The following is a 26560-nucleotide window of genomic DNA, read 5'->3' on the forward strand; positions in this document are numbered from 1 at the left end:
TGACCACTGAAGGATAAGGCACGACGTAGTCCATTTAAAACTCACCCCTGACTGTTTGCCTTCGTTGCCCTGCAGCATTGAGCTGCATATGCTGCAGCCACAGAGAGCTCTGATGGTGTGTGTGCTGCTGCTGCTTGTGAATGGCAGACAGGCCGGTGCAGTGTGGAGAGAAGAGGCAGACACAAGCAGCTGTGCGTAAGTAATGCATCCTCTAGAATCTGGGTCACACTCGCACCACTTATTGTCAGTCAGTTTTATGATTTGAATTATATACCTGTAATTCAAGCTTTTTAATTACAATGCTTTATTATTAGAATGAGATACACCAACAGCAAGTGTGTATGATGAAAGTGGTTCATTTTTCATAAAAAATGAACAAATTCTTTATAAAATGATGCTTGGCAAGATGGCACATTGGCTATAATAAAATATCATATAATAATACAAAATAAAAAGATGACAAAGATGAAAAGGCCTGTTAAATACAACAATCACACAATTATAAAAATAAAATGAAAAGGAAATGCATAAAATAATTGTATTAGTCCCAATATTTAGCCTTAAAAAGTTGCAGGCCTAAGGTTTTACACATATTCATTCACAATCAGAAACGTTTTTGCCCCCAATCCTTATCTGTTTTTAAAATATGTTATCCTCTTTTTTTGTGTTGCTTTGCCTGTGCCACCGTGCACCGTAACGACGTAGCGTTACGTTACTCCCGCACCGGCGGCGTGTCCACGCATTAACCGCGCGCGGTGTCATTCTTGAACACGCAGTCAGGTCGCGCTTCTATCACGCTACCGGCGACGCCCGCCCCGGCGTTTCTTTTTCTCCCCATGTTCACGTCGACACGGGCTTCACACAGTTTTATTTATTTATATTTTGTCCCCTCATGTGTGTATGACATGTGAACGGATGACTTCAAGCGCGCGCGTGTGTGTGTGGGCGCGGAGGGAAATGTCAACGTGAGAGGAGGAGAATCCTGGAGCTGAATCCTGGAGCTGAATCCAGTGTGTTGCTAGAGGATAATATATGTGGAGGAAATACAACTTCAGCGCTGCAAAACGCGTGTGATATATCAGAGGAACTAAGTTGTGAACCGTCGCTGTGTGCAGTTAGCTGGGCTCGGGATATTTTAAGAGCTGGAGGTCATTTCCTTTAGCTTTCCAAGACGAAGACGCTCAGCCTCCCTTCCTGGATGTGAAGCAAATTAGACAGCGACGTTTAAACATCTTGAGACCACTGGACCAACATTTTTGGTAAGTTTGCTTTGTCTGTATGTATAAAACAACTTATTGTGGATTCTGACAGGCGGTTAGCTGCGGTGACATGTATCCCACATCCGGGTTTCACCCGCTAACGAAGCACTGCCACCGGGTGGGCTTCACCATGCCTCGATGTGAGTTTTGGGCTACCAACAGTAACTGCCATGCCTCATATCGACCCAGACAGAGATGTGCATTTTGTCTGCACCGTGTGACACCTCTGGTCTCTGCAGGCCAGCTAAAGATAAAGCGTGATGATTACATTACCTGACACGAGAGATACATATTCGACTACTGATATGTTATCTCAGTAGTTTCATTACAGAGTTCCTCCCGGCGTGCTGCCCGGTGTGAGGAGGCCCCTGGTTAGATATGGACAAAACTAGAGCACCACGATGCAAATGCTACATGGCAGTGTTTCACACAGAATTATCGATACTATAACAGTCTGAGAGTGCAAGCACATCCGACCTCTGTGGATGGAGGATGCTGCAGCAGCCCTCCATGCAAGCATGCATGTCGCCGTGGGGTGTGGTTGGCACACCGGACAGGCAGACAGGCTCTCAGCAGCACCCTTCAGCAGCACTCTACCCTATAATCTCCCATTTGACAGCTCATTAGATGCTGTCCACATCGCATTAACCCATCCCCAACATTCCCATTATATCCTTTTAGCACATTAGTCCACTGCCATGCATGTTCTGTGCCCATCTCTGTTGTGTTTACCTGCGGGGTCTGACTGTCAGAGGCTCGTAAATCTGCCCCAGTGGACAGCCGACATGTGTTGCACACTCACTTCTGTTTGATCAGCCTGCTCTGCCCATGCTGTAAAAACTATGGTGCATGCTGTTTTCATTTGATGTGTTGTAATAACTGATCCACATGCAAGCACTGGAACAAAACTCTAATTATTATTATTATGATCTACTTAATCTTATCTATGATGCCAGGCTGCTAGGTGTAATATTATGGATGCTGACATTCCCCGGGAACCCTGTTTGCATCATAGTTTCCCCCTCTTTCCCCCTCACCCCTGACTTTAGCCACCCTCCTCTGCTTACCTTAATTCATCCTACTTATTCTTTCTTCATTCATTACCCTACCTCTCCCTCATTCCCCTGCTTTCCAGAGTGTTAAGTAACCGTCTGCTCACAGGATAATCCCTGTGGACCATACCCACCCATCTCATTGCTTCACTAAACCCTTCCTTGAAGACATAGGGTAGTTCATCCTATATTCTTAATGCAAAGAGTGGGAGATATGTCTGTACCTTCCTGTAGAGCGGGTACATATAGTAACGAGCCAGTACTGATTAATGTGCTGTGCAGTCAGAGAGAGAGAGAAGCAAGGTTAATCACATTACAGACTGCACTCATCATGTCTTTCTGAGGGAGGACAGTCCACCCCTGCTAACATAAGAAGAACATATGAACCCATACATGCACAAAGATAATCTTGCACAGGCTAAACACACAGCTCCAGTAGTAAATGATGATCACATCGACATTATAAATCTAAACCTCGAACAATAACACAAACGATAGCCTCACTGAGTCGATGGCATGCATGAGCGTGGCCGAGGCACAGAGCGAGAGATACTTGATGTTTATGTTTGGGTTGACTTGTCATCGAGGTCAGTAACTTGCAGTCATTCTGCTGGCACAGCAGTTTGTAGGTCATATGCTCCACTAGTGCTGCACTTGCTATGGTTACTCTGCCTCTCATCTTTACAGTGTCTTTGGAGGATCCCTAGACTGCTAAGTGTGTCTTAATGTGTCTGTGTTGTGGAGTGATGTCTGGAGTGTGGCCAGATCTGTTCCGATAGTCGACACTGCTGATGCTTACATGACTGCAATAGGGACGTATGTGTATTGTGTCTGTATATAAGCCTATGAGGCATTGTGACCAATGTGCAGCATATACACAGGAGTTGATCTCAGTCGGACACACCCTCTCTGTAGATTTGTAACCTTGATGAAAAAGCAATGAGTCTTTGTTTCAGCGCTTTTATGTCTTTATTGGGCCTCCATGTCTCGCTGAAGTCTAGTTAATGTTTGACGACATGTGAGTGTGTGGTCTGTCTAGCTTCGAGGAGGTCCGTCTGCTAGTGTGTAATAGGATTGTGACCATTGCAAAGTTGTCTGTCTGCACTAAATGTAAGTAACACTAATAGTAGAGGATCTCTATCTTCTGTACTATCTAGTAAAAGAAGAACAAAAAGAAACACCTATGCAGTTTATAGGCTAACATCGTTATAAATGACCCATAAAGAACTCCTGCTAAAGAACAAAGTTGGACTGTATAAAAAAATAAGGACATACATGTAATACAAATATGAAACTAAAGGTCATATGAATTAGAAGTTGTGTTTCTTAAAAACGTCAGGTTTTATTCATTTTATTGAAGTAGCTTGTGAAAGACCACCTACTCATCCATGAGTTGTTTGTACAATGTGTATGTTAATCATTCATTGATCACATTGCACATCTCTTTGCAGGCTTAATTTGTATGAAGTCACCAATGCCAATACTCAATCCTCCGCTTCTGACTTGTTTCAAACAGATCACATTAATAATATGAACATAATAGAAATACAGAAACCGGCAGTGAGTAGAAGACACCCTGGCTTTCCAAACAGAAAGCAAAGATAGCAAAAAAGATTAGGTGGAATATTGTGGACAAAGAAATAGTAGCCATTTTGATAAACTATTATCCTTCAAGGTACTCTTCAAGTAGAGAAAATGTGACTTGCCGACCTACTGTAGAACCCATTCTTATGCTGTATCCACGCTGAAGGACACATCTTGTCGCTGACCTTATACTCATTGAAACAGAATTTAGCTCAAAGGTGAAACTTCCCAGCAGCTGCAGGATTTCTTCATCACTTCTTTTCTTGCATCAAGTTATTTAGCGCCATTGTTTGTTGAACTTGATGTGCTGGGGTACACTCATTGTATACTTGAATAGGCCTTTAAGGTGCCTTTTTTGTTGCTTTATTATTCAGTTGATCTTTTAATCTTTTAAAAATGTTTGGCATTTGATTGAATTGATGAGTCATAGTAATGTCATTTAGCTGTATGTGGGTATCAGCTGGGTGGAGGATTACTCTTTCTCTTGGTCATCAGTTTTGTCTGTTGAAAGATTTTAGATTGAAACATGTTGCCTTGTTCGTACAATGTAAGCTGGGTTTATATACCAGAGTGGATGAGCTAATATAGGGTATGACCTGTGCTAGCTTGTCTTTGTCTCTGTGAACATTAAAGGTGCCTTTTAGCTTCTTGGTGCTCCTATAAAATGTTCCAGTTTCCCCTATAAAACTCTGTTTGGTTCTGGCTGCCAGCTTGGGAACACGTGGCTTCAGAGGGCTTCGATCTTTATGTGGTTGTCAACTTATACAGTGGAGGAAATAAGTATTTGATCCCTTGCCGATTTTGTAAGTTTATCTACGCCAGAATTATTGTTGGTTGCATGGGGATCAAATACTTATTTCCCACAGTTAAATGCAAATACATTTGAACGGCGGCGTGTGGCACAGTGGATTGTGCGTAATGCGTATGTGTTTGGATCAGGGGGTCAGGTTCAAACCCCACTGCAGTCAGCATGTCGTTGTGTCCCTGAGACACCTCACCCCAAATTGCTCCTGTGGGGATCGCCCACAGTATTGAGTATGCAAGTCGCTTTGGATAAAAGCGTCTAACAAGTAACATGTCATGTAATGTAATGTATCTTTTATATAATGTCAATTTCTGGATTTTCTTTTTGATATTCTTACTCTCACTGTTCAAATAAACCTACCATTAAAATGATAGACTGTTCATTTTTTTGTAAGTGGGCAAATGTGAAAAATCTGGACTCGTACCAAAGTGAAAAATGTCCTATACATTATTGATAAGGGGTTATGTTCTGATTTAAGAAGAGGTTATCAGTATACTAGCTCTGACCGGAAGTATATAAAGATGAGTATGAATAAAATGCACATGCATCACTTCCTATTTCTGCTCGGGATCAGTGTTACAAGAAAAACCAGTAAAACTGTCCGTCATGCCTCTCAGCTCGAGGGCACACCTGGTCTCTGGTAATGGCACAGGCATGCATACACATGTACAAATCAGTGGCAGGGTGGATAGTTTACAGAAACATTTCTTCATTCTTGTAAATCAAGTATGCAGATTGCAGTACACATTGTTGTGAGACAAGTCTATTCAGTTCCTGTAAAAAAAAAAGAAAAGATATGTTTGAGTAATGTGAATGGATGTACTGAGGTTTTTTGTGAAAAGATGTCAGCTGTATCGGTCCCGAGTTGTTCTGTGTAAGAGACCGGAGGAGTGTGTGCTTGGGTCAGTGTGTGAATAGCCTCTCTCTCTCTGTCTCTGTGAATGAGAGGGAGATCACTGATGGCCTCAGCTCGGTAACATCCCGATGCCAGCAAGTGGGGGAGGAGGGGGGAGATGGTGGTATTCTCCTCCACTTTGCCCATGCTCTTTCTATCTCTGTCTCTCTTCCATCCTGTCTCTTATCCTCTCTCATCCCCACTGTTTGGGCGTCAGCGTCTGACTGTGTGCGCCTTGTAAGAATCCATGTGGAAGAAAGCGCCTCCAGCATCAATGCATTTCTGACTCTCAGTCAACCTCGGCTCTGAGATTGAACCAGATAACAAAACCATGTGCGTGTGTACGTGTTTAAAAAAAAACGATCGCGTGTGTCGCTGTGTGTTTCAAATCCTTCTCCCCATCAATCCTTTTTCTACGGGAGTTTCTGAGAGCAAGAGTTGCCTTGGTTACTATTGCTGCCATCTGTGAATGAACGTTTGGTGATGTGTGTGTGTAGAAAAAGATGGAGGCGCTTGCCTGCGGTCTTAATGCTTTAGGTCCCTCATCGTTGCATTATTTATTGAATAGATGGCAGAATAAACTAGAATGTTATTGGGCTACATTTCAATTCTGGAAGAGATTAGAAGAGTCCACTTTCAGCTCAGTGTATGCGTGTCATTGTAGCAACACATCCATAACTAAATATGCCAGAAATACACCTGCTAACACAACTAGAAGGAAGGCTGATCATCCATTTAAATCCTTATGTATTTATCTCGGTTTGTGTCATTCATCTCTTTCTTCAAGCTTATCCAATTCATAACAATGGTATTGTGATTGGTTTCATATTAAAGCTGAAACTGTTAGTCGAAAAAAAGATTATTATAAACATTGTCTTTTGTCACATTCTAAAATTGAAAGGATTTTTCTTGGTTTAGAATATGGCTATAAACCCAACATGTTTTGCCACTGGCCACTCTTTCTGGAATATCCAAGGAAAGGAAAGGAAAGGAAAGGAAAGGAAAGGAATGGAAAGGAAAGGAAAGGAAAGGAAAGGAAAGGAAAGGAAGGAAAGGAAAGGAAAGGAAAGGAAAGGAAAGGAAAGGAAAGGAAAGGAAAGGAAAGGAAAGGAAAGGAAAGGGTGGAAACAAATCTTGCAATTGTATTACACTGATGGATAAAGTGGAAATATCAAATATCAGTCATCTCTTTGGACCAGATGCACGTCTAAGAGAGGAGACAAACTCAAACAGATCTCTGCGTTAAATTGCAATTTGTTTTAATGGTGTAAAGACAAAAATAAGGCAACAGAAAAGACAGACTCCAAGAAGATTACTATTAAACTCTATTAAGTACAGACTGCCAGTATTCACCAAGGTAAACTATTAAAGCAGTGCTGATGTGTTTTGTGATCATCAGTCTGTTCTGCAGGGGGTTAAGTGGACCATAGTGAGACTAAAGCAGCTCTTTAATCTGCACAGCCTGTGTGCGGGTTCTGAACCGAGTGCAGGATATCTGGAAAAACAAATCATCAAGGTAAAGGATTCATTTACAAGTGTTCTAATAGAGACGTGTTAGGGAGCTGTGAGAGGCCGGGGGACCATAACTCTGGTGGTCAGACACTCTTTCATGCACTATGGGGCTTCTAACTACAGCCCAGGGATTGGTATAGGATGGTGATAAATGGCTTTTTGGATGTTGGAGACAAGAGTGTGACAGAGGAGAGAGAGTAAACGTTAGTCCCAAAAATAGTCTGTTTTCCCTGGCTGCAGTGTGTCATGACTTTGGTCCAGTGCTTTGTGCAGAGTCGTTTGGTGTAACCCAGTCTGACTCATCCCTTTTCTTTTTGCTTCTGTTTCTCTGTCTTTCTCTAATAGAAACTCGGCAACCTCCAGCCATGATGTAGACTTGACAACCGTATTTTGATGATGATGATGCAGGGCCGCGCACGAAGGCGGAGCAGCGACTGACTCTCCTTCCTTTCGCCACACCCGGTACTCTATGTCTGTCCTGATTTGGCAGCTAGAGTGCTATGTCCTCGACCACACCCCCCGCAGCCCCGCCCCTTAAAAAGGGAAGGAAGTCCGAGGTGATGACCGACTCGGTGCCGACCACCAACGAGGAACTCAAGAGTAAACTCATGGACAGCCAGATGGAGCTGCAGCAGGAGCGCAACAAGGTGAGGCCAAAGAGGAGGCCTTATGTGGGAAAGGATATGAGAGAGGGAGTCCCCTTAAACCATCTCACTAGAAGAAGAGGAAGGAAAGGGTAGCTGATATAACATTTGTATGAATGAATACTTCTTTACGCAGGCTCGCTGTCACAAAGTTTAAAATGTTTTTTCAAAGCAGCTAATACTCACTGGAAGCACACACAATAATTAACATGATAAGTAGAAGCTGTAATAAATAATGACTCCAAGTATGAGCTTATACATATATGTATTTGTTGGAATGAGCTCCCCATTGACATCAGGACAGCAGATAGCTTACACATCTTCCGGCGCAGACTGAAAACTCATCTCTTTCGACTCCACTTTGAGCGATAGAATTATTAACAAAGCACTTATATACTAATAAAGGGCTGGCTTATCTAAAGCCAGTTGAGTAGCACTTGAAATGTTTTGGCTCTATGAAACCTGATGTACTTATATGATTCTGTTTTCTTCTAGTTTGTATCTTCTTGGTCGAATGCACTTATTGTAAGTCGCTTTGGATAAAAGCGTCAGCTAAATGCAATGTAATGTTATGTTGTTTGCATATGTTGTGTTTTTACCAGATGTTATTGTTTTAGGTGTCTCTTTAATAATGAAGTACAACCAGCACTTTAGTTTGTTCAGTGGGTTATTCACTCTTTTAAAAGCTGTCAGGGTGGTTTGCCGCTCCTTTTATCTTCTGATCGACACAAACAGGAACTCTCTGCTCTCTGTGCCTTCTTTGCATCGGTCCTTTTGATGGGAGAATAGAAAAGAAAATGTTATTAATATTGCACATTTCATAACACGTAATCCATCATTCCTTTTGTTATAGAAAATAAAGCACAAAGGTTTAAATGAAGTTATCATGATGCTAAGGGCAAATGAATTAATACACCAACTGCCTGTAAATTGTTTAATAATGACCTGTTGATTGAATTCAAATGGCAAAATGTGTTTCTCCACCAGATATGTAAGCTGCGTGAGCGACTCCAGGAGCAGCGGCAGGCTCGGGAGCTTGAGCAGCACAAACATGCTGTGGCGCTCACTGACCTGCGCGCCAAGCTCCATGAAGAAAAGATACGGGAGAACACGGCCGCCCGTGAGACCCTGGTGCGGCAGCATGATTTTGAGCTGGCCCGGGCCATCAAGATCCGGGAGGCTGAGGCGCAGAGGCTCCAGGGGCTTGTGAACGCCCTGAGAGATGGAGCTGCTGACAAGCTAAAGAATGCTCTCCTGGCAGAGGCTCGGGAGGAGGCCAGGAGAGCCTTCGATGGGGAGAGGATAAAGCTGCAGCAGGAGGTGGGTCGCAGGATAAGCTTGAGGTGAAGGAAATGCGGTAATCATTTTATTTTTGTTAGCAGTGCAGCGTGCCGAGATACCACTACAAGTATTAGGTATAATATATTTAAATAATTTGATCGCTTTCAAGATATATTGCTGTAAATATCATCTGGACGTGGAAAAGAGGTGGGGACACTTTACAGAATGTAATGCTTCCATTCACATGATGGGTCTAGAATGAAGCACACTAAATAATTACTCCTATGGTATTGAAACAGCTTTGGTACTGGTGTCATAACTTCTTTAACAATACGCATCCCTGATTAACCCTAATGCTGCTCTCAAACCCCATCTTGTGTACTCTGCTTCTCAAAAGTAGAGCTCAGATAAATATGGATCTGCAGCAATGCCATTAGATGAACCGCAACATATTAAAAGCACTTCAGCTGTCAAGTGTTAAGTGTTGGGAAGATGGGGGTGTTTAAGTGTGTAGATTGGATATTTTTTGAGGGCGTAGTTTGTTCTTTGATAAAGATGAAAGAATGTTTGTGGAAGTTGGCATTAGTTAGTGTGTGTTTGTGTGTGTATTGGGGCTCTATAAACGTCTTTAAATTTGCTGCTGAAAAACAGGAAGTAGGGTGGAAAAGATTGTTCCCAAGCTATTGTTTCGTTGTATCCTTTCCATACAAACAGGCTATCTATCAGTACAAATGACCAATAGGATAGGATGTGTTTTTATGAATGTGAGAGTGTCACTCTCTTTGGTGTTTTGGTTTTGTGTGTGATAATATTATTGTTTGTGTGTTATTTCTTTAGATCCAGGAGCAGAAGACAGCCAGGAAGCAGGCTGATGAGGCTCTCGCTAATGCTCTGCAGGCCGATAAAGCCAAAGCAGGAGATCTCCGCACGGCCTACCAACAGCACCAGGATGAGGTGCACCGCATCAAACGGGACTGTGAGAGAGACATCCGCAGACTGGTGAGACCTCATGCTGCTGGGAAAGACACACAACACATATGTCTCATCTCAATCTGACATGGACACTTGCTAAGTCTTTACATGGGCCATAAATAAAAACATCACAACAGATCATTTAAGTTATAAGAAATTATTAACTGTTTTGTACCTTGGTACGCCAGTTGGCACATTTGTATTTACAATATCAACATGACAAAATAAGCCACATTGACTCTTGAACACAAAACTGAGCTAATGAGCCTCTGGACTGTGTGGTTGTTATTTAATAATATATTATTGTCAGTGATCTGGCAAAAAAGTAAACCCATTGAACTTCAACACAACAGAATTGTCATCCCGTTACTTTGCTGTTATATACTTATGACAGAAATATCTGAATTGAAACAACCAAAACTGTACTCACTCAGCTGTTTATGAAAAATAAATGTTAAGGGCCTTTAACATTCAATACCATATGATAGCTTCCCCTTTGAGCTTCTGTTGGACTGTCCTGTTATGTCCAGTGTCACAAAACAGTGCAGCAATAAATAGCAAAAACAAATATTTACACTGCTTCATAAACCATCTGTCAGTATTCCCATGATAGGTTAGCCTTGGCGTCAGGCCGTTGTGTCCTTGGGCAAGACACTTCACCTGCATTTGCTCCTGTGGGTAATGTCCGCAGTAATGACTCTTACATGTCTAATATGTGTAATGTGTAATTGTAAAGCGCTTTGAGCACCTGTAAAAGCGCTCTAATAAAACAAATGTAATGCATTATTATTATTATTATTATTAAAAAACCAGCAGCTTTTATTTGTATAGCTCTCATCTGACTCAACCTCATTTTAATATCACCCAGAGTTCATCACAGTCCAGCATCTGTTTCCCTGCTTTTGAACTTTATCTCACTGAAAGTGCATGAAGGTTAAAGGCTAATTGCTGTATTGTCTGCCTAAGCCCGCCTAAGCCCATCTCCCCATGTGGTGCTTATCTGCAAAGACAAACGTCTGAATACCTGCTGCAGTTACTCATTAACTCGCTGACATACAGTAGGGCTACATCAGGCATTTTTGTTGCATTTTGTTCTTGTTTAAAGAAATCCATTCTTTCCATCAAACAAATCCAATAGTTGTCGTGTGCTGTGCTGAAACGCAATTCTGTATTCACTGTATTTATTATTATCTGTATTTATTCCTATTTATACATTTCCCATCTATTTACCTTTATTTTTGTATCATTTATTTTGTACATACTTCTGATAATTGTGTATGTAACTGACTGTTTTGCACTCTGGTTAGACCCTCCTTACATTTCATTACACTGTGCTTGCATTGTTGTAATGACAATAAAGTAATCTAATCTAATCTAATCTAAAATGTCTGAGCAGACTGAATATTATTTGGAATCAGAGTAGTCAGAGGGTCAAAATGCCTCATTGATGGAGAGCAGGCAGTGCCGAATATTCCAGTGTTAGAAGAAGGGAAGTAGAAGTGGGAACATTTGTCAGCTTCGTGAATTAATAACATCCTTAGCACTACATTAAAAGTTAGAACACTGTCCCTCCTGTTCTCTGCCATCTGTGCATACAGCTTGTACACAGTTAGAGAAAACATCATAATGTTTCATTTGTTTTCTACAACATTATCTTAGAAATATCTGCACTAAAAAATGTGTTCATGTTTTGTGGACATTTTCACTATTGATGTGGGCTGTAACTGGGCTTGAATGTGAAACTGTCTGACTCACTCCCTTTCTCTACCACCATGTTCCTATCCATCCCTCTTGTAGATGGATGAGTTGAAGTCGAAGGACCGAGTGATGGGTGCTCTGGAGAGGGAGCTGGGGGTGCAGGCCGGCTACACCCAGAAGCTGCAGCTGCAGAAAGACGTTCTGGACGAGCAGCTGGGTCATGTACGAGAGGCCGAGAGATACAACCACGGCAGCCCCAAGAGAGAGCTGATGCCTGGGCTGGGGGACAACTCAGACCTGCTCATCAACCAGGTACACACATGCATCTGTACATCTGTGCATGGATGTATTCATATTATGGGTATTAAATGTGCACATTCTTTACATGCATCAGTCTAAAATAGAGACTTTCAAGTTATGTCACAGTATTTGATAAACATAATTTCTCTCTACGACTGATTGAGTTATTCTTTAACTAGTGAGGTAGAGAGCATTTTTCAAATATATACTGTACAGTTTTTATGCAAAGAATTGAAATATTTTAGAAGGGTAACAAAACCTTTTTATATTGCCATTGAAATGCATTTAAATAAAGAAAAGGACCCTAGCTTTAGATTGGTTTTCGGGATCACCTGCAGGTACCCTGTCAAAAAAGTGTGATTCCTGATTTAAACTTGTTATAGGACTCTAAAGAATTATAAAAAGGAAACAAAAGTACAAACAAATGTACTGGTTACGTTATTGTTGTTTTGTCAGGTATGCTGTCATGGTTTACACATTCCACCATTGCAATTCAAAAAAACCTCACAAACAAGTGACAAGGAAGAAACATTAATTGGATGTTATTTCTAGATTTGCAACTATATTGCATATCTGTACATTAGGCCACACCTTCACATACTCATATGTTCTAGAGACGCATATACTTGTAATGCATATAAGTTTCTCAATGAAATGACATCTCATCCTTCATCCCATATCCCATCACCTCCTCTTTTCCATCCATTTGATTACCTGTCTGCCTGCATGCATGTACTCCCTTTTTTAGTTTGTGTCTTCCTCCTCCTCTCCTCTCCCCCCTGCTCCCCAGGAAGTGGAGGAGCGCGACATGAGGAGATTCCAGCTGAAGATTGCAGAGCTCCACTCGGTCATCAGGAAGCTGGAGGACAGAAATGCACTGCTGGCAGACGAGAGGAATGAACTAGTGAGAAAAACACACATGTAAACAAATGTCTAGAGTGATTGTAGGGGATGCAAATACGCAAACATATATTGTTACTCTTACGACTACAGATATACATACATAAATAAACATATATGCTTCTATTTGAAGATTTTCAAAACATAGCCCTACGACCTTGATCTTGCCTCTCCTGCTTAAACTGGAAATTCCTTGTCACTAGAAGACTTAAGTTCACATTGTTCCCTTCCCTGTTTCCTTCCTGTGTTCAGTTAAAGCGCATGCGAGAGGCCGAGAGCCAGATGAAGCCCCTGTTTGAGAAAAACAAGCGGCTGTCCAAGAAGAATGACGACCTCCTGCAAACGCTGCAACGCATGGAGGAGAAACTGAAGAACCTGAGCCGAGTCAACGCTGAGATGGTGAGAGAGAAGCATCACGTCTATGTTTTAATACAAATAGTCTCTGTCCATGTCTGTCTATTAATCCAAAGGAATAACAAATACAATAGCATACACCTTAGTTTAAATCTGTTGAGGAAGAGGGATTGTGTTACTTTGAGTGTCCCTGTGAATATCATCAATAAGGAAGAGGGGCCCCCTACTGGCTATTTACAGGAGGAGCATGGGACTATTTTCTGTAGAACCATCGTTTTGCTTCTCTCTTCTGCCCCCCTCAGAAGGAAAAAGCCGCCGCCTCTCGGCCCCCCCCACAGCAACAATGCATTCAGTCCCAGCTGAAGCGGCCAAGCTCGCTGACAGACCTGAGCCATGCCCACGAGGAACAGGAAGTGGAGTTCCTCAAGCTGCAGGTTTCTGAGCAAAGTGGCATCATTGACGAGCTCACGCAGGTCAGGAATTTACTCCAAAAACTGACAGAAATCAATCAATTAACCATCTAATTGTTTTTAATGGTGTTACTGTTTTTACTCAAATAACAAATCCCTAACTTGTGTTTCTTAAATGTGCGCTGTTATCTCACAACTTTCTGAAAACAAATCAAAGATTGTTCTCAAATGTGATAGGGCCGGGCGGTTTGACGACATGCTGTCAGTTAATAGGAGTGTGTCTCCTGTCAGGCATTCAGCCGTCACATTATAAGAGCACTAGCCAATCCTCATTTATATCCCAGTGGATTATATTTTCACATGGGCAGTGTTGTGTTTGGTGGCATGCATTATTTCTTTAGGAATAAATGCACATTATCTCAAATTCAGCAAAAAATCTGTCTCCCCCTTTCCCATAACAAACACTTTAACCACCATGCTTTATTGCTATGATAATGTTCAGGGCTTAACAATAAGGATTGCTTGATTGTCTGCGGTCGGTAAAATAGCCACATCTTGCTTGTAGATCTAGACGATCTAGGCCAGTTGTAAAACATAATAAACACGTTGTTTTTTCCGTAGCTAATGATGGAAGCAGTTGAGAAGAGAGGCCTCTCACTTCCTTCTTGTCTCTGTTACAAATGTGCGTTTTGGGTTGGGAACTAGAAAGACAATTATGGCTTTTATGACATATTTCCTCCTTGTTTTGTTTGTTTTTCATAAATAAAGATTAAACCAGACAATAAACTTTACACAATCACTAACTTAAAACAAATGTAAGTAAAAATGGACTGGATGCAAGTACATTATGAATCCTGATCAAATATGACCTCATCAACTCAATTATCTGGTCAGTTTTTCTAATTTGAATTGTCCATAAAAGGCAGGATTACAGCTGTGCGAAGCTTTTGCAGCTCATGAGTCTCGTTTGAATCTCAGATGTGAGGCTGTTCTTAACTACTGTGTGTTTGTCTTTAGGAACGTGACCGATTGGCGATGTGCAAAAAGAACAGAAGGAAACCTCTCAAACTGTCTAAAGTAAGTTTCCATACATGTTTAAAATCCAATGGTGTAACTGAGCAACTACCTAACTAACTATCTGTTGTTCACTGATCCTTTGCTACTGCTTTTAATTGAGTGTGTGTGCATTTGTCTGTGCATGTTTGTGTTTAATTGGGCTCAGGAGACAATTATGACAGCATCCCTCACAGCTGGGAGCATCCAATGAGCAATCATACATCTCCTGCCTGAACCAAAACCAACAGCTAGTGCAAACGTATTTGTTTATTTCCATTTTTGCTTTATTTTATGACATTGTTGGACCGTGAATACATTTATCTTAAAGATTTGAAGCTCAATTTCTGTGCAACAGTTTGTGTCTTTTTATCTGTGCTTTTCTAGCGGGTACATAAAGAGTGAACCAGGATAACTCCGTCTAATTGGGGGAAGATAATAACTGCTGGGATGCGTGTGTTTGGGCGAATACACCAGGGCACACTTTAGAGTCTATGTGGTTGCTAGGAGGAGGAGTTGTTGGATGCATGTCAGATATCTTGTCCCACCTCTCCAGCTGGAACCAGTTTGTCACCTTGGCGAGATAGATGCAGGGTTGGGCACAGCCGCTTGGCTCTTGGACTTGCAACTGGAAGTTTGTTGGTTTTTCTTGGAATTTAAAGCAGTAGCTGAATATCTGAGCCTGAAGACAAAACCATCTAATTTGATGAAACCAGAAGCTTTGTCATCTGCTTTTTCAATTTGTGTGGGAGTGCAAAGGAAAGTACTTCTTCAGCGTTCTTTGAGGCCTTCACAGCTTTGAATAGTCCAAAATATTATAGACATATTTTGGGAGAGTCTCCATAGTTGTGTGTTGGTGTTTTTGGTCCAGTAGCAACATGACGGAGTACCTCCTCCTCATCCTCTACTTCTCGTCCTTCATTTGCCTCTGTGCCCTAGTCTGCCTCTACTTCTCTGGTTGCCAGGAGATGACTTATAAACACGATGGTAAGGACGCTGTGGGGTTTGGAAGAGTTATTAGCAAGAAAGAAGAAAACAAACAGGCCAATACGTTATCTGAGTCTATTGGCCTGAGATAAACAACAGAATGACAGTACCTGGTTTTGACAAGTGTTAGGAAAATATTGGTGTTTAAACTTTTAATGTCATTATTACGACCATGTGTGGTGGATTAAAGAATTCAGTGAATTTAACATCTTTTTTTTCCCGGAAATCACGTGTGATGTAATCCTGATAAAGGTTGGATTTGTTGGCTATCGTTCTATACTTAGAAGGGTTTATTATTTTTGTAACATGGGCATATCCTCCATTGTCCTCTCTCCTCTCTGCAGAAGCATGTTGTGGAGACGTATTTTGGATTTGATGAGGAGTCCGCAGACTCTGAGACCTCCTCTCTGACCTCCTACAACACAGACCTCACTGACCGCACACCTGCAACTCCAGAGGAGGATTTAGACGAGGTAAGAAATGCTGTGTGTGCATTCAAATAAACAACAGAACATCAATTATATTTTTCTGGAGTAAGACATTGGCTTACAAGGTGTGTGTGTGTGTGTGTGTGTGTGTGTGTGTGTGATGTGTGTGTGTGTGTGTGTGTGTTGTGTGTGTGTGTGTGTGTGTGTGTGTGTGTGTGTGTGTGTGTGTGTGTGTGTGTGGTGTGTGTGTGTGTGTGTGGTGTGTGTGTGTGTGTGTGTGTGTGGTGTGTGTGTGTGTGTGTGTGTGTGTGTGTGTGTGTGTGTGTGTGGGTGTGTGTGTGTGTGTGTGTAGTGTGTGTGTGTGTGTGTGTGTGTGTGTGTGTGGTGTGTGTGTGTGTGTGTGTGTGTGTGTGTGTGTTGTGTGTGTGTGTGTGTGTGTGTGTGTGTGTGTGTGTGTGTAGTGTGTGTGGTGTGTGTGATGTGTGTGTGTTGTGTGTGTGTGTGTGTGTGTGTGTGTGTGTGTGTGTGTGTTGTGTGTGTGTAGTGTGTGTGTGTGGTGTGTGGTTGGTTCTACCCTCCCATCCGTCCCCATCTTGCACGGACGGTCAGGGCCCCTCCCCCCTCCCCGTCGCTACTGTTGACGTACAGGGTACCCCTTGCCCGTCAGGCTTCTACGGGCAGGGTATGCGAGTAATGAGTTTTTATTTCTGATTATTTGTGCAGTACATGAGGTTTAGTTTGCTAGTTATGACGAAGATTACTTCATGAATGTGTACACATTCATGGTTGCTAACGTTTTTTTGGTGGAAATGTGTTTTTTCACAGCAAAGTCACCCTCTGTACTTGGACTTATTGGGAGAATTTAAAGGCAAGAACATCCCAAATATTCATTTAGGTCTTTATTTTAGACCTTTAGTGTTGCCGTCTGTGAGGAAAATAAACGGGGCTCTAATTTGTTATTCTTCTCAAAATAGCACACTGTTATTTACTCACCAATAACACACACTTATCCTTGCTTTTATTTATTGGTTTAATTCCATAATCTCGGGCTTTTTTGGCGTTCGCCAGGAACTGAATTTCAAAATAAAAATAACCGGAAACAGACGTAGGCCTATAAGGGGCATTTCGAGCATCATTGCGATTGTCAACATTTTTGAGTTTAGGATGGCCGAAGACACTACACTACCCATAATCCCCAGCTATCGTTTAGGACTACAGTCCCCGTGATTAATCTTCAAGGTCTGGGATTGGATGTTGGAGTGGCAGTGCGCCAAGGTTACGCCGAGCGTCAAACAGCTGTTTGAAATGGAACGAAACCACGCCAGACTATCCAAAACTGGAATCGAACGCCCCCCCAGAACTATACACTACACTATTGTGTTTCGCAAAATGTTCTATGGGACGTCTCTACTGAACGTTTTCCCCACAATTAGAAGTTGCCAGTATTAAACACATTGGTGTTATCAAATGTAAAACATATAATTAATAAATGGGTGAAAATTGCTGTCCATAATGCGCAGCATTAATATATAGCATTAATATATACCCACATGACAGCTCATTGATACTTTGTAATTCTACTCAACTACAATTCAGAGGTTAACCTGGTATTTTTACTCCACCACACTTATTTTAGTTACTTTGCAGATTCTGATTAATGATGTGAAATATAAACAACCCTTAAATCAGACTTTAGTTACACCTGAGTAAAATTCAGGTAAGGTGATTGTCAAGTGCCAACAATCAGGAGAGATATTTGATAGTTGGTGCTTGAGAAGACTAAACATGTATCTGCAATTGACATGAATGGAAACGAGTAATAAAGTATATTCATTACTCGTTATTCTCTACTAATAGTTAATTAAAGACTGTATATTATGGCTATTTTGCACATCCCTTTCAAGATTTTCAAAGGTTTATTGACATATGATATCATATACACAACTACGGTGTAGTTATGCAATCAACAGTTTATTACAAGACATCTATCAATATGTGTGTACCTCCACCATTAAACTGTCATATTCTGCACATTTCTTATTCTATCTATCTACATAAGAGTATAATCCATATGTATAATATCAGTTAAAATAAGTGCTTCAACATAGTTAACATTGCAGGAAAGCAATATATTAGACGTTAAGTACTTTGTCAGGCTTAATATTTATCTGTAGATAGATACCCCCAAAGTTTTTTTCTTATTTAAAAGAAGACCTTAATCTGTTATTTAATGTTTAAATAAAGGTTAATTCGTGTTTCTATTTTGCACCTCCTCCTATTAATATCTTTGTACATTCTGCACTAAACTGTTTTATTGTAGAGATCAGATCACTTATAGTATCTTCTTGATTTTTTATGTTCTATATTTATACTTTTCCCCCTATGAAAGTATGTACTCTTAATATTTTTTTAAACAAATAAAACACATAAAAACAATAATTCAATAACGTGCTTTAACCACTAGGCGGTGCACACAAGGTACACACAGCCATAATAACTTTGTATTATTAGTGTTGGACACTTGTATGTACAACATCTGAAGATGTGTAGTTTTATTCATGCTTTCACATAATTTTACAGCATATTGCTATACTATTTCAGACTCAGTATTTACATTCTTACATTCAAAATGCAATCCAATTCAAATCAGTAATATCTTTAAAAACTACAAGTCCTTTTATATAAGCTGTGCACCGTTATGGTGTAAATATAACCTATCTATGAATTATATCAAATGTAAAAGTCAGCCGAATTAGTGTTGATACTGCAAGGAGACGTATTGTGTGAAGAGAAATTGAAGATGTTGTTTAATTGTTGAAATATTTATGATCCACGTCAAGTATTCAGTTTCGGCGGCATTTCTTCAGTTTTTCCAAAGGTCTTCTCATCAGGGCTCTATAAATAAAGAACTACGGCAGATCTGTAATATACAATGCAGCCGAACCGTGTATTACAATGCCGTTATGTGATGACTTTCAAAGAGAAAAGCAAGAGCACTCGGAATTAAGTATTATTTTAAAATGTTTTCCGGATTTCATATAATATAAACACCAAATCCCAGCATGCATTGCGGCTAAAACATCCAATCAGCGTAGCTGAGGATATTGGGTAATCGCTCGAAATGCCTACGTCTGTTTCCGGTTATATTTATTTTGAAATTCAGTTCCTGACGAACGCCAAAAAAGCCCGAGATTATGGAATTAAACCAATAAATAAAAGCAAGGATAAGTGTGTGTTATTGGTGAGTAAATAACAGTGTGCTATTTTGAGAAGAATAACAAATTAGAAGGAAAAAAATATTTAAAAAATACGAGGCTCTGAGCCCCGTTTATTTTCCTCACAGACGGCAACACTAAAGGTCTAAAATAAAGACCTAAATGAATATTTGGGATGTTCTTGCCTTTAGATTCTCCCAATAAGTCCAAGTACAGAGGGTGACTTTGCTGTGAAAAAACACATTTCCACCAAAAAAACGTCAGCAACCATGAATGTGTACACATTCATGAAGTAATCTTCGTCATAACTAGCAAACTAAACATCATGTACATGTACTGCACAAATAATCAGAAATAACAACTCATATTAATCGCATAAAATGACATCAAAACGCATTTTATTGGCCAAATGAACCTTAAAATAGGCCTTTTCCACCGAGAATAACACGAAGGTCGGCCATTGTTGTTGATCACGTGGTCTATGAAGGTCTATGGGACGCCCTGCCCGTAGAAGCCTGACGGTCAAGGGGTCCGCTGTCCGCAATGAAGGTCTATGGGACGCCCTGCCCGTAGAAGCCTGACGGGCAAGGGGTACCCTGTACGTCACATAGCGACGGGGAGGGGCCCTGACCGTCAATATGTGACGGGATGGGAGTGAGAACGTGTTGGTGTGTGTGTGTGTGTGTGTGTGTCTCAATTAATCGTATTTTAATCGCAATTACGATTTTGGCTTGCAACGATTATGAAAAGAACATAATCGAAATAAAACGATTATTATTAGTTTTTCAGTTGAATTATACTTAAAGTTCAGGGTAATCAACTGTTCAATTTGATTTTTTTCAATAAATGGATGTTTTCAAAGTAAATGGATAATCGTTTTTAATAATCGTGATATCAATTATTGACCCAAATAATCGAGATTATGATTTTTGCCATAATCGAGCAGCCCTAGTGTGTGTGTGTGTGTGTGTGTTGACCCTGTTTAAGGGTGAAATTCAACCTCAGATTCACACTCGTTTTGGGATTTGCAATGCTGTGTTTGCCATTTTCACAGTTTCCTCTTGCATCTCTGCCAACAACCTTGCACCTGGTCTCACTACATTTGTATAGATGTTTACATCCAGAAATGCAGTGGCCAGGGTTAGGTGTTGATTAGGAAGATCCCTTTTATGTATTTATATTGTCTTTAAAGTATATTAAAGGAACATCCTACTCAGCATACTAATTTGTCTTTAATACATATGTTTTTTTTTAAAATTTTTTTTAAATTTTTTTAAAGAGTTTTTCCAGAGAAGAGTCGGAGCTTCGTTTCCGTCAGTTGACCAGAGAGTACCAGGCTCTCCAGCGGGCCTACGCGCTCCTCCAGGAGCAGACGGGGGGGACTCTGGATGCTGAGCGGGAGGCCAGGGTTTGTATTATTTTACTCGGCTCCTTTTAGCAACAATCCAACAATACCCAAATGTTTTTCTTTGCAAAATAAACAGTTGAACATACTGTATCTGTATTTTAACAGAGATAAAAGTTCAACATACTGTATTTACCAGGTGTGATAACATGTTGAAATGTATGTTTTTTTATCTAATTTTCTGCTCATATGGGCCCTTCCCTCCCACAGACACGTGAGCAGCTGCACATCGATCTCAGCAGCTGCCAGACCAAGATCCTGGACCTGGAGAAGGCCCTGGCCGAGCGGGGGCAGGTAACAAAGACGGGGGACAGGGGCTCCCTGGTCCTGCTCTCTCTGGCCCTCCTGCATGTGTTTCTGGCTGCTCTGCTCCTCGGCTGGCGCTTTGTTGACCTGGTTTTCCACAGAATCCTGTGATGCCACTCCTGCATGCTCTATCCCCTTCCTGTTGGTTTCATTTCTTTTGGGGATTTTCTGGGACTTTCTGGGATGTGGAGCCTGGAGAGGAAGCTTGAATCACTTTGAATCCTGTTAGCTGTGAATAGATTAATGTCGTAGAGCAGTAATGTTTTATCTGAACTGAATAGAAACATACAATTCACATCAGTAATGCACTGATAATAAAAACATTTTAAAATGCTATATCCTGAAATGTATTTTCTATTTAGGTTTTTAATAACTTGTTGCATTATAAAGGTTTATACATAGAGATTGTAACTTTTTTTAACACACTTTGCTATGGTTTTGCTTATATTATTTTAATAATTAATCATATTTGAATAATGAAAAACAATTGAATACATATGTATTTATTAGATATATTGTGTTTTACTAAGTAAGGAAAGTAATGTTTTAGTCAAACCTGATGTTGCGTTACACATAGAGTGGTCCCAATCACATCCACACCATAAGGCATATAGCTGATATAAAAACTGGTATCAGATCAGTACTCCACATCAGCAGACCCCCAAAGCCCTGGTATCAGTATCTGTTTACATTAATTTAACTTATTAAAGGTACAAAAGTCATCATGAATCATCTTGGTGTTTAATAAATAAGCATGTGTAGGAGAAAAGCCTTGGCTATTTGGACAAACCCAATAGATTCAAATTACTTCTGCCACTAAGCACCTTCATTTGAACCTATACTAAATATCATGAAGAACACTGAAATGATTATGATGCTTTCATATCACTACTATTAACTTCTTCATTTGTGGTCAAGTTTTCCCTGTGTCTGCATGTTTCTTGCATGTTTCACTGTGGCTTGATCCAGCTTGTGATTTGATTTGCTGCTCTGCCGTTTTTCATCTTCTGTTCCTCCTGTTACTGTGAACTCTGGATGACTGTTGATGCAGCTCATTTTCCTGTTATCTCAGGACAAGTCTTTATTTCTCTGGAACAATAAATTCATGCCACTGCCACACTGTTCCTGTCTGTTTGTTGTGTTTGCACGTGTTGTTTCCATTACATGGTCAGCTTATGGGTTTTGTTCTGGCTGATTGTGTCCTGTGGGATGCTTTCCTTCCTCTCCTCATCTTTCCCGGGTATGTTCTTGCTGATGTTGTGTTTGGTTGTTATGGCAGGATTCAAAGTGGGTGGAGGAGAAGCAATACCTGCTCAGGACCAACCAGGAACTTCACGAGAAGGTAGTTTTCTTTAGCATATTCTAAAATGTTATGCATCACTTTACTATGGCAACAAAGAAACGATTGGTATTGTTAAATATGCTATAGTGCCTTGGTGATATATTAACATAGTATTGTATAATTAATGTAGTGATACCAAACAGTCGTTTTTATTCTTGTTTCTGCTGCCAAATCTTTTTTTTTAAATTATGATATTGTAACTTTAGGACGTTCATTTTCGATAATGATTTGTCAAGCATGCCGAACCATTATAATTAAGATGCATGTGTGTGTCTGCAGATAAGTGCGTTGCAGCAGGCGGAGCTGCGGCTGCAGGCCGAGGTTCAGGACGCCCGGGACCAGAACGAGCTGCTGGAGTTCAGAGTGCTCGAACTGGAAGTAAGAGACTGTACCATCGTCAAACTGTCACCGGGAGGCGACAACAACAATCTCAGTTCCAGATGCAAGACCTACATACAGTGACTTACCAGACAGACAGACGCACTGATCACCTATACACACTTGAGTCCTCTTCTGTATGCATTTGTGTTTTGCATGGCAGCTGTGTCCACATACCCTCCACTTAACTGGAATATTTTTTTAATGAAAGAATGTTGTGTAAGAATTGAATAAAAATGTATTTTAAGTTCAATATTCAATCCCATCTTTGTTCATTTTGTCTCTCATTTTTGCACGTGTCTCGTATCTTTGTTTACATTTTCCATGTCCATGGAAAAATACATTTGTTGGGGAGTTTTTCTCTGCTAACTCATTTTCTTTAGAACTAGAGAAGTACTGGAATAACTGACCTGCATCTCAAAATGACTATCAGTTAATACTTAATAGCAGGTGTGTCCAAATGTATGCCAAGTAGCATCTTTTTGAGTTTCTGCATGTGTTTTCAAACTCCCTTTTTGGTTTGGTGTCGTTCGGTTTCCCATTTAAATCCATGGATTTCCACCTCCCTCATTTTGGCAGATCCTGAACCATAATTCAGTGTCGTGTAAGTAAATCCGTCATTCACTCCCTTTTCACTCTCATTTACATTTAGTCATCAAAGAACACCGACACATGTTATCATGACTTGTTGGACCTGTAGGACTTGTTAGTGTGGCTGATGTCCTGATGTTTGTTTGTGTGTGTGAGCATTAACATAATATGTACTCCCTGTAGGAGAGGGAACACAGATCTCCTGCCCTCAATCTCCACATGTCTGCATTCCCTGAGAACAGCAGCAGCGCCCTGCAGAGGTACTGCCACCAGCAGGGAGTCAAGGTGATAACACACTTGCACAAACACAATGTGTGTTATATTACTACCAAACAATCAGTATACACAAACAAATGGTACGTCCCAAAAATGTTTATGTCCAGATCAGTATGCCAAAAATACCAGGATGTCCTACTCAAGGTCAAACTGCATAAGGTCACATTATGTAGTATGCAAGCCAGCGTGTGTTTCTGGGTATTCTGACCATGGTTGCATATAATCAAGAGCGTCAAAGTTGATAGAGTAGTATACTAGATTGTATGCATACTGCAAGCAATTCTACAAACTTAGTCAGAGCAACTGCGGTACATAATTTGACACACATCCACAGAAAATATTAATTTTAAAGGAATACTTCACCCTCAAAGTGATCATTTTCATATTAACTTCCAGTGTTAGCTTTAATTTGGAAAAAACCCATGTCCTCCACTCGGATTCTACTTTCACTGTGGAGGCCTGCGAGAAGAAAAAAATGCATACAAATGCATCTATATAATTTTGGAGAAGTATTTAATTTAGAGTGATTTCGAACTCTCTGCAGGATGTAATCATTCCTGAGCTGATGAAGAGACTGGATATCCTGGGGGATAATGGGGTGAGTTCACACGTTGTTAGATTTTGGATCTTTAAATGTAATATCTGCTACTTTTATAATTTTGGATAACTCCTAATGTGTCTTCTGTAGAATCTTAGAAATGAAGAGCAGGTAGCGGTAATCCAAGCAGGAACAGTGATCTCACTGTGTGAAAAGGTGAGTAAAGGCCTATCAGGCATGATGGGTTTTTACTGACACACAGTGGACATACCATAACATTGCATTTATTAAAAAATACACTACATTTGAGTTATTTTTGTTAAGTTAAATCTCAGAACAACAAGAACCCTATATAATACAATGATGTTAGCTTCTGTGAATGGATTCACTTTGAGGCCACTAATCTTCCTCTTTCCTCCCCATACAGTGGTTGAAGCAGATCGATAGCACAGAGACCGCCCTAACACAGAAGATGATCGACCTGGAAAATGACAAGGTGAAAAATCAGTGTGCATTCTTCTAATGCAGGGGTGGGGAACCTGCGGCCCCCGGGCCGTATACGGCCCGCGAGACAATTTGGTACGGCCCTCGAGGTAATTTATGTACACACGCAAAAAAGAAAAAATTAAAGAAATCTAGACCGCAAAAAAATTAAACAAGCCTGTTTTTCCTGGCCAAGGTCAGGGTCCTTGAATACAACACGAGCCTAACGTGTCATCACGTGGTATATGTCTCGTCTGACACAGAGCCCTAGAGAGATTATCTCTCTAGGGCTCTGGTCTGACAGGGGTGTAGTGCTGACGGAGAGCACCAGAACGCGGCTCCGGTACTTCCAAAAATTGCAGTACACATGCCGCAGTTTTTGCATGGCTGTGTTTTAGTTGTAAGCCCAGTGGTCAGGTATAAAACAAAGTTGTTATTAATAAACAAGAATACAGTTTGAAAGGGGAGTGATTTGTAAAATATCCATAAAGAAAAATAAATCTGCTTACAGTTCTGTTTCATATGGGTGTTGAGAGATGTGTCCATAGATCTCCTAATTTTGCTCTCAAAGTGCACCAGATTGATGCTTTCAACTTCAACATTTATAAAATAATCTTCCCGGGGGAGCATGCCCCCCGGACCCCCCTAGAGGAGGTTAGGTCCCTCCCTCACTTAAATCATGTCCACATGGATAGGAAACTAAATAAATTTGCACACATCTTGTGTCCACATCTTTCTGTTTTGGTGGTCATGCCACAACCGTGCACGTGCATGCATATGCGAGTCATGGTGAAATATCTGGATTAAGAGGTTGCTTTTTCTTTGCACAGCATGAAAGAAAGGCGAAATTAAAGGGCTGTGATTTTAGTATTTTTAAGCAGAGGTCAATCATTTGTACGGCCCTCGGAGGATGTTGGAAAAATTGAAATGGCCCTTGAGAGGAAAAAGGTTCCCCACCCCTGTTCTAATGTTATGACTCTCTGTGAAAGCTCATGTATATTTGCATCATAAACGTACACGGTTGTATACCATGTCCGGTCTTGTTTATTATCACATCTCATTGCAGGAGCTGTTCAGCAAGCAGAAGGGATACCTCGAGGAAGAGTTGGACTACAGGAAGCAGGCCTTGGATCAGGCTTACATGGTACGAATACTCGAGCAGTAGGACCTGACCTTAATACAAAAGCTGCCCAAAGCCTTTTAATAAGCAAAAACACACTTATCTGTCTTAATTATAACAATTACTAAGGTTGTGCACAACGTCTAATGGTTCATGAGAAAGAGATTTAGGAATGCAGGGGGTACAACACCGTCATTCCAGCATGACACAAACACATTAAACCCCATTACATTAATTCAACATCCTCCATAAAGTTAACATTGTTGCATTGTGTTGGGATACTGCATCTTTTACCACTAAAGTCTAAATTCTGTAAAAATAAATAAACCTAAGCCCCTGAATTAGCATTTGGCTTCTTGTTTATTGGCCCAATGCCCTTATATCTTGTGAAAAGGCTAACAGTAAAGTCAGTGATTCCCGCAGAAATGAAATATACTTTGGGGGAACGACTCGACTCGATTTTTTTTCTCAATTCCTGCATTCTAGTGAATTTTCATAGTAACACTGCACTTCAGACAACCTACAACTGGTGATGGTGTCTAGGTCTTTAAGTGTTAAACAGCTGAGAGCAGTCACTGCTGTTTTTTGTGGTCTTCTTTCACACACACATCTTAGGAAGGATGTGGGGGTGGAAAGCTCCACAGAGCTGGCCGGGTGTATGGAGGACCGTGAGGATTGGCGAACCCGTTGGCAAACTCGTCTAAGGACGACCTAGTAGTAGTAGTCCTTGATTGGCTCAAGTTCACACCTTTTTAGGGGCGGGGCTAGTGAT

The 26560-nt window shown here is 40.8% G+C and overlaps 1 protein-coding gene across 6 annotated transcripts in view; it reads left to right on the forward strand.

Annotated features, from left to right (window-relative positions):
- The first annotated feature begins 744 nt into the window (after nt 1-744).
- jakmip1 (janus kinase and microtubule interacting protein 1) overlaps nt 745-26560 on the forward strand; it is a 44407-nt gene continuing 18591 nt past the window's right edge. For 4 of the 6 annotated variants that reach the window (XM_034230972.1, XM_034230970.1, XM_034230975.1 and 1 more), the window contains exons 1-19: nt 745-1259; nt 7453-7754; nt 8739-9071; nt 9870-10031; nt 11802-12014; nt 12751-12906; nt 13155-13301; nt 13559-13729; nt 14684-14743; nt 16051-16179; nt 20629-20757; nt 20965-21048; nt 22340-22402; nt 22682-22780; nt 23555-23656; nt 24192-24245; nt 24336-24401; nt 24613-24681; nt 25735-25812. In XM_034230972.1, coding sequence (XP_034086863.1) covers nt 7608-7754; nt 8739-9071; nt 9870-10031; nt 11802-12014; nt 12751-12906; nt 13155-13301; nt 13559-13729; nt 14684-14743; nt 16051-16179; nt 20629-20757; nt 20965-21048; nt 22340-22402; nt 22682-22780; nt 23555-23656; nt 24192-24245; nt 24336-24401; nt 24613-24681; nt 25735-25812 — 2262 coding nt within the window. In that variant the 5' untranslated portion in view covers nt 745-1259; nt 7453-7607. The remainder of the gene's footprint in view (nt 1260-7452; nt 7755-8738; nt 9072-9869; nt 10032-11801; nt 12015-12750; nt 12907-13154; nt 13302-13558; nt 13730-14683; nt 14744-16050; nt 16180-20628; nt 20758-20964; nt 21049-22339; nt 22403-22681; nt 22781-23554; nt 23657-24191; nt 24246-24335; nt 24402-24612; nt 24682-25734; nt 25813-26560) is intronic. The other 2 variants (XM_034230974.1, XM_034230971.1) reach the window with 1 other exon arrangement.

Source organism: Gymnodraco acuticeps, unplaced genomic scaffold (assembly GCF_902827175.1).
Source record: "Gymnodraco acuticeps unplaced genomic scaffold, fGymAcu1.1, whole genome shotgun sequence".
Taxonomy (NCBI): domain Eukaryota; kingdom Metazoa; phylum Chordata; class Actinopteri; order Perciformes; family Bathydraconidae; genus Gymnodraco; species Gymnodraco acuticeps.